We start from the raw sequence: 11125 nt of genomic DNA, 5'->3' as shown, positions 1-11125 counted from the left end.
AACAGCTGCTTATAATTCCAGAAAGAAATGAGTGTTGTGTCTATGTTATCGTAGAAGTGTGACTGTCATAGACCCTAAGGTGATGTCCAATGATCTCCACCTCCTGTTGGTCCTGCCTTTGTACAATCCCCTCCCTCTGTGACTTGCTTCTACTCTACAGAATATGGCAAAGCTGATGGGTGTCACTCCCTTGATTAGGTTCCATCATATAAAATTCCATTTTAGCAGATTAGAGGGAGATTCCCCTCGCTGGCTTGACAAAATAAGCATCTGTGTTGAGGAGCCCATGTAACAAGGAAATGTGGGCAGCTTCTAGAAACTTTAGGCAGCCTCTAGGACCCGAGAGTGCCCTCCAGACAATATCTAGCAGGAAGCCAGGGCCCTCAGTCCTAGAGCTACAGGGAATGAATTCCACCAATGACCCGAATGAGGTGGGAGTGGATTCTTCCCCAGTCAAGGCTTCAGATGAAAACATAGCCCAGACAACACCTTGATTCCAGCCTTGTGAGATCCTGGACAGAGGACCCCGTTGAGCCAGGCTTGGACTCCTGGTCCTCAGGAACTATGAGGTAATAAATGTACATATTTTGAAGCTGCTGATTTTGTGGTAGTTTGTTATGTGACACAGAAAACTAATATAACACGTAAGCAAGACGTTAGTGTGCTGAGGCAGGAAAGACGAATTCTGCAGAGATTCAGAAGGCTTCACAGAGGAGCTGGCTTTTGTGCTCACACATAAAGAATAAGGAGGATGTAAATAGGGAGAGATGGAAAGATGAGCTGCCATCTCCTCCTTGACCTCTTCGTTTCAAACCCTGGGCCTGAGAGGACTCTTCAATGACACAGATTCCAGCCTGGGCCCCAAGCAAGTTCAGTGGAGGAGCCCTCCCGCCCCCAAGCCAACCACCCCCCCCCCAAAAAAAACATGTTCTGGAAAACTTGATCAAAGTAGGCAGATCCAAGCCCTCCCCTCCCCCCACAATGCACCAAAAAATGATCACTTTAGGTAGAAGAGAAGTAAAACAGTCCCATTTGATTCTTTTTTCAAAAATAACTATCCTCTGGTTATGTGAGCAACATATGTTCATAATAAACAATTTTTTAAAATACAGATTTTTTTTTTAAAGCAAAGATTAAAAAATCACTGGTGAGGGCTTCCTTGGTGGTGCAGTGGTTAAGAATCCGCCTGCCAATGCAGGGGACACGGGTTCGAGCCCTGGTCTGGGAAGATTCCACATGCCACGGAGCAACAAAGCCCGTGAGCCACAACTACTGAGCCCATGTGCTGCAACTACTGAGGCCTGTGCGCCTGGAGTCCGTGCTCTTCAACAGGAGAGGCCACCGCGGTGAGAAGCCCGTGAACCGCAACGAAGAGTAGCCCCTGCTCGCTGCAACTAGAGAAAAGCCCACAGGCAGCAAGGAAGAACCAACACAGCCAATAAATAAATAATTAATTAATTTAAAAAAAAATCACTCGTGAGACTTCCCTGGTGGTCCAGTGGGTAAGACTCCACACTCCCAATGCAGGGGGCCCAGGTTCAATCCCTTGTCAGGGGAACTAGATCCCACATGCGTGCTGCCGCAACTAAGAGTCCACATGCCGCAATGAAAATTCTGTGTGCTGCAACTAAGACCCAGAGCAGCCTAAATAAACAAACAAATAGATAAAAAGAAATCTTTATAAAAAATAAAAAATCACTGGTGATCCCATGACTCAGAGATGAGCCTGTTAACGTTTTGGTGGTTTCCTTCTCATCATAGGTATCAGGTACACAACAAGTGACAGGGACAACAGTATTAATGTCACTCTTGTCTCAGTCTTTCTCTCTCTCTGTCTGGTCTTCTAAGGAGCATTCTTAGCTCTGGGCCCTTTAGATGAACTTTCTCAGGATAATGGGCAAAAAGAGTTATAAAACTGGAAAGGAGGCCACCTAGTGGTTTCTATGATGGAAAGGAAGAGAACTGCTCCTGGGGGAAGACCAGGTCTGAGAAGGCAGACCCTGCCCAGAGCACATAGCCCCCACCCGCACCTCCAGTTATACCTGGCAGATGCCACATAAGACAGGGCCAGAGAAGCAGCCCTCCCAGGCTCCTCTAGTTCTCAGGGAACTTTGTCTCATTCCATCTGGAGCACCTTGGTCAAAGAGGGAGATTCCTCTCCAGGTATCCAGGGTTCTGCTTCCAGTGGTTCCTCTGTGCCCTGAGCTGTTGGAAGGGGGTGTCCACTTGAGGAAGAGCTTCTGGGGCTGAGGAGTATCTAGGCACACTGACCCCATCACTCCGGGCTCCTCCCTCTGCCCAGCCAGTGGTCACAGCTATGGATACAGAGGACTGAGCCCTAATGGCTGGAAGGCTGTGACTGCCCTTCCTCTACAGAGCTGGGCCATCTCTCTGAGCTGAACTTCTCCAGGCCCTGGTCCTCCTTCTGTCCAGTTCTCAGGAAATGCTCCTAAGATCAAGAGCCTGACACTCTTCTCACAAAATTGCATAAAAACCACCATCTTCCTGTTGCCTCCATCCCCAAACTCCCTCTGAGGGTTCTAATTTGCTTTTTATTTAAATAAAGATGGGGTGGTCCACATAGCAGAGGAGGGAGGGAAACAGGGAAGGGTCAGGACAGAGCGAGTGCTGGCTCTGAGCTTTCCCAGTAGCATCCAGCTTAAGTGCACTTAAATGTTGGCTCCAGAAAAGAACAAGCTTCAAATTCTATGGCTGGAGAGCATCCCACTAGGGGTCAGAGAAAGATATTGCTGCATAGATGGAACCCTAGGCTTGGCCTGGGAGCTTTCTAGGACCAGCAGGTAGGAGCACACCCGTGCAAATGTGTGCCTGCACTCACACACACACACACACACACACACACACACACACACCCAGGCCGTTAGGCACACACTCAATGTCCCCTATCCCCATGCCCCTGGGTGCTGATGGTATCAGGTTTAGGGTCAGATGGAGGGCTGAATTCAAGCGTCCCAGGATGGGAAAGATGCAACCTCCAGGAATATGAGAGTGTGGTCAGAACAGGATCTCTGTGTGTGAGTGTGTGTGTGTGTGTGTGTGTGTGTGGCTATGGATATTTGTGCAGTTTTATGTAGGAAGGGGTTCCCTTTGGCTACTTAGGACTCATCTTGGAAGCCCACAAACTCTGCATCACCCAGACACTCTCATATGTTAGCCATCCGTGGTGTGACTTGAACCCCTCGGTTGTGACAGCCAAGCAGTGCACAGCCTGGACAACTATACACAGCAGCCCTATCAAGGGCCCGAATTTGGCCCAGCTCTGGAAGAAAACCCAGCTCTTTCTCATAGGTACCTCAATGCCGTGTCTGAGGGCAGGAACCAGAAACATTGAGGACCCATTCAAAATAGGAGGAGAAGGCAGAGGAAGTGACAGGATCAGAACAGCTGCTGGTTGGCCACCCATTCTGTCCTGGTAAGAAGGGATAAGGAGATTGCATACTGGGTAAGAAAATCCTCTCACCTCCAGCTCAGGGCTGTAATCCTGGGCCTCTGCTCCTCTAAGCTTTGTTCTATTTTCACTCCTCTTCCCAGGGAGTAGGTCTCCATTGGCTGCCAGGATTTAGTGGGGACTTTTAACGTGAGTTCTCCAGCAGCCCCTGGATTTGGGTGTAGGTTTGCACAGCCCCCATTACCTTCTCCCTTCTGCTTGTTTCCTCCTATCATTTCCCTGCACTTTTTGATTCACCAGGCCCTCCCTCGCTCAGATCTGCGGGACTCAGGCCTGTGGGAGAGGAGGGCCCAGTGTTAGGAAGCCCAGGTGCGAGGCCCGGGTGCGAGGAGGAGCAGGGAAAAAAGAACCGGTCCGTCTGGGGCATCAGCCTCCCGTGGGCCTGAGCGATGGGGAACATTATAGACGGTAAGTCGGTGGAGGAGCTGAGCAGCACCGAGTGCCACCAGTGGTACAAGAAGTTCATGACCGAGTGCCCCTCCGGCCAGCTCACCTTTTACGAGTTCCGCCAGTTCTTCGGCCTCAAGAACCTGAGCCCGTGGGCCAGCCAGTACGTGGAGCAGATGTTTGAGACCTTTGACTTCAACAAAGTGAGCAGGGGTCTGGGTGGGGAGTGCTGGAGGGACGCCCCCCCGGCCAGCATGGGGGTGGGGAGAAGAAGGTGTGAGAATGGCTGGAGGAGTGACTTCATTTATCTGGGAGGTCGAGTGTCGCCATCAGGGATTCCAGTTTTCTAACGTTCATTGAGCGCCTACTGTGCGTCAGGCACTGGGGGTTCAGAAAGGAGTCAGCCATCGTCCCTGCCCTCACTCTCCAGGGGAAGACAGAGGCCCCCGATCAGTGCGCCCAGAGGCCAAACCTATTGGCTTCCTCTGCCTCTTCCACATGCACAGTTTATTCCAGAACAAATATGAACACTTACAAGACAGTCATTGAGCACCTACTAAGTGCTTGGCACTGTACGTGGTGCTTCTGCACAGGTCATTAGATGCTCACGGGATGCAAGAGGAGGAAGGGTGGAGGGCAGAGAGCAGAGTGATGAGCTTCAGCCCGGCTGGTCTGGGATGGGCAGGCCCATGTTACTTGGGTCACCCATCCCATGATGGCCTGTGGACACTAGAACTGGGGACAGTCAGGGTTGCCTGGTCACTGGGGAACCCAGGCTACTCCAACTCCCAAACACCTGGTGACCTCAGTTCATCCTAAGAGGGATTAAAGGTCTGCGCAGCTGTCAAATTATATGTCTCCCCAAGGAATCACCTGGGTGCATTGGATAAGGACTTCCTGATGAGATAGAGGGGCACTGTGAGTTTGGGCCCCCAGTTTTCATCAGCTGGGTGGCCTGGAGCCCATCTCCCCCCCTCTCCGCCTCAGCTTATTCATCTGTATCTGTCATGGAGGTTGGGAGCATTAGTTGAGGTGTTCCTTGGTGTTTCATAGCAAATCCTCTATTTATCTGGAGCAATTCAGTCAAGATGCAGTGGTAGAAGAACGTAAATCTCCACACCCATCTCCCCACCCCTGCTGGTCCCCACCCCGGCTGGTGTTCCCTTGAAGGTGAGGACGTGATGCTGCCATCTGTCCAACTGCACACCAGGGAGAGGTCGCCCAGAGCTGTCCCGGCTCCACTCACTGCCCATAGGGGCCCAACATCATTGTAGGCGGGGCTCCTAGGGAAAGCTGGGGTTCAGAGGCTATTTAAAACTCACTAATGTTTAGGATCAAGGGGCCAAAGCAGATTATGGGCTTTGAGTCCCAGCCTCAAGGGCAGCACCATGGTGCCCAAGGGCTTTCCTGAAAGGGATGCAGGGTCAGAGTACTGGAGCCCAAGGTATGGAGACCCAGAGGGATGGCCTCATCAGGCTGGTCCCCCAAGATGCTCCAGAAGAAGTGATCTTTCCCGAAAAGGAGAGGGCAGAGTCCACGGCTGAGCCTCAACACCCTGTACCCAAATGCACTGAAATAGCTCAGCTTCTTGCCTGTTAAGGAAACCTTCAGAAGGACCCCCTAAGATTACATGTATGATACCAGGGAGGGGCAACCCATCAACCCTGTACTTGCCTAACCTGAGTCGTTCATATGCCATCTCTTGTCACATGTAAGCACCACCTATACTGTCCCAAACCTGACCTCCTCAATTCCACACACATCCCCACCTTCGGGCCTGGGTGCTGCCTGGACTCTCTTCCTCCAGAATTCTGCTTGGCTCACACCTTCCCCTGCTGCAAGACTTGTTCAAATGTCTCCTTCCCACTGACACCTGCCCTGATCTCCTGGTTTCAACCTCATTTAACTAGGACTAGCCCCCCCGGTAGCATTTCCTACTCCTCCCCCTTTCCCCCAGAGCATGTCTCATCTTCTAATACATGATACTGAATAACATTTAGTTGCTATGTTTATTGTCAATTTCTCCTGCTGGAATGTGAGCTCCATGAAGGCAGTGATTTCTGTCTTTCCTGTTCATTGCTGTAGCCTTTGCACCTAGAACAGTGCCTGGAACACAGTAGGTGCTCAATCAATACTTTTATTTGAGTGAATGACTATATGAGAAATTATGAATTTTATGAAATAGTTATATATTATATAACATACACTAATTTAAATACATACCTGCTAATTGTTAAACTGAAGAGCATCTTTGTAACATCTAAAGTGCCTTGTACACACCAATGGGATAAATCACACTTCAGGCAACATTGCTTCCAACCACTGTCGCCAGCATAAAGCAGTAGGGCAGGTTAGTTACGAGATGGGACACAGCACTGGGAAGATTTGATACAGAGAGAAGTTAAACAGGGCAGTGCAAACAATAGCCCATGGGTCTATTTTTGTAAATGATTTTTTTTTTTTTTGTAAATGAATTTTTATTATAACACACCACATCCATTATTTTACTGATTGTCAAAACTGAAATATGTGCTATTTGGCCCTTTATAGAAAAAGTTTGCCAGCCCCTGAATTAGAAGAGAGCTGTATCCTAGGGTACTGCACTGGGTGCGCAGGGCTTGGGGGTATAGCTGTGAGTGGGGAGTGTGACCTGGGTAACCGCCATATGCTTCGTTGACTTCAAAGTTTTGCCTGGGCTTGGCTGTACCCGGCAATCACACAGGTGCACAGAAATCAGTGTAAATCTTCCATACCTGCATCTGAGCGCTGGGTGGCATTTAGGAGACTTCAGTTTCTAGGAAAGGCTTTGTCATTCACTAGTGTGTGGCCTAACCTCTTTCAACTTTAGCTTTTCATCTGAAAATGCGGACAAAAATACCCAGGGGTGGTTGCGAGATTAAATGAGTAAAGTGAGTAAAACATCATATGAAGCATGAAAAAAAAGTATCGCTGTAGTCTTATTACTGAATCTAACCCAGACCACAATCTTGAAAAGCGCATACTGTCATTCCCATCTCAGAGCTGAGGAAATGAGACTTGCAGAGGCTACGGGACTTGTCCAAGGTCACACCTCTCCTAAGACATGGTTTAGGTCTTTCTGGCACCAGTGCACATACCTTTCCATTGCCCCTTTTTAGCCATTTTTTTTTAATTACAAAAAACTCCAAAATTAAAAACTATTTTAATTACCAAAAACTTACAGCTCATTGTAAAAGTTTCCAACAATATAGAAAGATAAAAAATGAAAAGCAAAAGTACCCTCACCCTGTGTCCCCTTGCCCAGAGGAAACTTCGATAGCAGTCTTCTTGCTTCTCTGAGCATAGCTGCAGGGGCGCCTGGCTCCATCCTGACAACGATCCTGAAAGGAGGGTTGGGCAAGGACTGATTGAGCTAAGGCATAAGGGAAAGCCCTTAAACACGGGGAAGCACTACGCAAATGTTCACTATGAGTGTGATGCCTACCACCGGGCTCAGGTGGTTAAGGTCTCACCTAAGGCCAAAGGGCAGCACACCATCAGGAGATCTCAGAGGCCTTCATACCCAACCTCTGCCACATCCCTAATAACGTTACCCCAGCCTCTGCTTGCACACTTTCAGTGACAGGGAGGTCATTACTGCACGAGGCTCATTCCACCACGGGCAACCCTGCCTAAGAGTTCTTGATACCGATTCCAAATCTGCCTCTCAGTAACTTCCTGGTTCCAGAGTCATGGTTGTGAGTAAGTGGAGGAACAGGGACTGGACTCCAAGTCATGTGCTCTGAGTCCAGTGCTCCTTTCCTTACAGTACTCAGCCTCTCTGCATGACAAGGCTTCCCTCTCCCAGCTTCACTTGGCTTGGGGGAGGTGGGCAGAAGCAGGCCTGTGCTCCCTGCTTCTCTGACTCTATTGGTAGGGCTGGCAGGGCCAGGCAGAGGGTCAGCTGCTGAACATTTGGAGGGTCCTGGGGAAATATCCCGCAGGAATGTCTTACACCACCTTCCCCCTTGGCCAATCCCTCCAAGACTCAATGAGGGCAGCGCCTCCCCCAGGAAGCCTCCCTGCTGCCCTTGCCTGGGTGCTCCCCTATTCTGTGAGTCCATAATGTCCTGTCCAGATGTACTGTCACTGAATATACATCATGATGGCACAATGATCTCTTGATAATAATAATAGTAATAATAATAACAGTAATAGTATAGTGGTAATAACAATAGCTAACATTTACTGAGCGATTACTATGTGCCAGGCAGTATTGAGTGCCTTACACTCATGCACTCATTTAAGCCCACAACAATCCCATGCAGGTGGCAGCTGTTATAACTATTACAGATGAGGAAATCGAGGGCCAGAGACATACTGAATCCTTTGTCCCAGATCCCACATATTTGAGAGGGTGAGGCCAGGATTCAAACCTGCGTCCTCAACATTGCGCTCCCATCAGGACAGGGTTCTATCTTACGGAGTTCTGAATCCTCAGCCTATCACAGCACGTAGTAGGTGCTCGGTAAGTTTCAAAGAATAAAGGGAAGAATGAGAAAGGCGCTCGGTGCCTCCCCATCTACCTGTACCCCTTATCTCGGTTAGTTAGAGCTCATCCAAACCACGCCCCCATCCCTGGGGAGTCCTTGTCTCTCCTCCCACCTACACACTCTTACACCCCACCCCCCAAACTGGAAGGCTGAAGTTTGAGGATCACAGGGAAGCAGCCAGTGACGTCTGGAACCAAAATACCTGTTAAGGGATAGTAGCATAAGCCATTCATACTCTAGGGGGGACTGGTTTATCAAACTTGATAAACCATCCTGCGGCAGGTAGGGTGAGCTATAACGGGCGTCCAGGAGGGCGTAAGCCGGTGGGCGCCAAGGGGGCGGGGCGCAGGTCTGGGCCTGGGCTCAGCATATCCTGGGGCCCCGGGGGCTCCGAGGGCGGGGCCCAGGCAGAGGGGGCTCAGGCGGCCGTGACCCTCACACAGGACGGCTACATCGACTTCATGGAGTACGTGGCGGCGCTGAGTCTTGTCCTCAAGGGGAAGGTGGAACAGAAGCTGCGCTGGTACTTCAAGCTCTACGACGTGGACGGCAACGGATGCATCGACCGCGACGAGCTTCTCACCATCATCCGGGTAACTCCAGGTGCAAAGGGCCGGGCAGGGGCGGAGCCAGAGCTGAGAGCCTGGGGCTGGGTCTTAAGATGGCGGAATAGCGTGCTAGGAAGGGGACGGGATTGGGACTGACTTCCCCTGGGTGGCTCGGCCTTCACCAGCTGCGTGACCCGGGCCAGGTTTCCTCTGCTCTCTGGGCTTCAGTTTTCTAATCTGTACCAAGATATGTTGAAGCACAGTCCCAGCTCTGCCTGAGGCCTCAGGCACCTTGATCTGTACTCACCTTACACACACACACACACACACACACACACACACACACACGCTGTTGGGAGCCTGATGTGCTCGCTCTGCCCCTCTCCTACCGCTGAGACTAATTAGGACGGGTCATCTCACTTCTTCCCTCCCAGGCCATCCGAACCATTAACCCCTGCAGCGACTCGACCATGACCGCAGAGGAGTTCACCGATACAGTGTTCTCCAAGATTGACGTCAATGGGGATGGTGAGGCCGCGCTGGGGGTCCCCAGGGGAAGGGTCACGGGGGGTGTCACCAGGGTCCCCAGGGGAGAGGGCAGAAGGGGAGACGGAGGCACAAAAGGGCCGCTGCTGGCCACCTCCTCTGCCTGCCTCCGCCCCGGCCACAGAGCTGGCTTTTGGGGATGCCTGCACCAGACTTTGGTCTCTGGCTTCTTGGCCAGCCCCATTCACAGCCACTTCCTCTAGCCTTGGTTCTGTCCCCCTTACAAGACTGCAGCTCTGGGCCCCAGACAGCAGATGTGAACACCTCCTGCCCATGATGCCCTTTCTCTCTATCCCAGGGGAACTCTCCCTGGAGGAGTTCATGGAGGGCGTCCAGAAGGACAAGATGCTTTTGGACACGCTAACCCGAAGCCTGGATCTTACCCGCATTGTGCGCAGGCTCCAGAATGGAGAGCAGGATGAGGAGGGAGCTGGTGGCAGGGAAAGTGAGGCAGCGGAAGCAGCCGGCTGAGCCCACCGCCCTGCTGTTTCTGTACTGGGGACGGGTGTGTGGTGGTGCCTGGTGTCTCGTTGTTTTAATACTAGATGGAGTCTTCTGAACTCAGAGGCTCAGCTCACCTGCTTGGGGCACATGGTGGCAGCAGAGGGGCAGGGGTGGGGATTCAGAGCAGGGGACAGGGAAGGAGGGTTCCTGAACTCTCTGTGCGACTCAGCTGGTGGTGACCGCTCCCTGCTGGGGGAAGCCTTCAACCTTCCTCAGGCTCCTCCCCAGCCCCTTCTGGCCCCTCCCCCAGCTTTTACCAGCTCTTCCACTGAGCTTCTCCAGTTCCACGCTCTTCTGGACAGAGAAGCTTTGATGCAGAGGTGGGCTTTCCTGGGACTCTAATGGGATCACACAGATCTGGTGGCTGCGGCCGCCATCTGGGTGCTGTATCACACACCCATCCTGCCCCCAGCATCCCAGAGTGTACTTGTGTGGTCTGTGTTGATTCGTTCCTCCCTTCAACAAGCATTTATCGAACACCTACTTTGTATTAATGCTAGATGTTAGACGTGCAAAGAAGATGACAGTTCTCATCTTCAAAGAACTCACAGGCCAAGCATCATTATAATAAAATATGATACTATAGACAGTGCTCCTTTATCCAGAGGAAATCCATATTTATTCAGAAGTGACTGCACAACACCCTCGTTCTTCCCCTGCTGGCCCCTCGGTGGCACATGGGGCCACATGGTTCCCCACAGGATTATGACTCAATTGTTTATGGCAAGTGTCCTGACCATCCCTGATCTAGCCTAAATCCCTCTTGCTGCAGTGACACCTGACAGCCAGTTGGGAAGTGGAACAGTCTGTTATAGGTGGGCTCTATCCCCATTCTTTGCACACCCCAACTTTAGGAACACCTGTCCAAGAACCTGGGGAGAGACATAGGCTGGATCAGTTATGACCATTTTTTCAAAGATGCTCTTTCCTTCTGAACTTTGAGTCTTCGCTTCAGTGGGGTGTGGGGGAAGTTCAGGGAGTAAAAAAAAATCCAGGGGTGGGAAGGAGCAAACAAGCGGAAAGGGGGGTAAATCCCCAGCTTGCAGAGAGCCCCCTGGGCGGGGAGGAGAGGATGTGTTTCGCTCATACCGTCCTGTCCATCACGTGAACCACTTCAGACTGGGAAGTCAGCCGGGGGCCGCCAGCCTGAGCACAGACAT

General features: G+C 51.2%; 1 protein-coding gene across 1 annotated transcript; it reads left to right on the top strand.

Moving 5' to 3' along the window:
• The first annotated feature begins 3858 nt into the window (after window positions 1-3858).
• Window positions 3859-9932, top strand: GUCA1A (guanylate cyclase activator 1A). Its single transcript, XM_060021273.1, has 4 exons — window positions 3859-4059; window positions 8811-8960; window positions 9350-9443; window positions 9760-9932. The coding sequence occupies exons 1-4, from the start codon at window positions 3859-3861 to the stop codon at window positions 9930-9932; spliced, it is 618 nt and encodes a 205-aa protein (XP_059877256.1).
• The last annotated feature ends 1193 nt before the right edge of the window (window positions 9933-11125 follow it).

This window comes from Delphinus delphis, chromosome 10, assembly GCF_949987515.2.
Source record: "Delphinus delphis chromosome 10, mDelDel1.2, whole genome shotgun sequence".
NCBI classification, from domain to species: Eukaryota; Metazoa; Chordata; class Mammalia; order Artiodactyla; family Delphinidae; genus Delphinus; species Delphinus delphis.
Note: the sequence above shows the minus strand (reverse complement) of the source record. Positions and strands in the feature narration are given on the sequence as shown.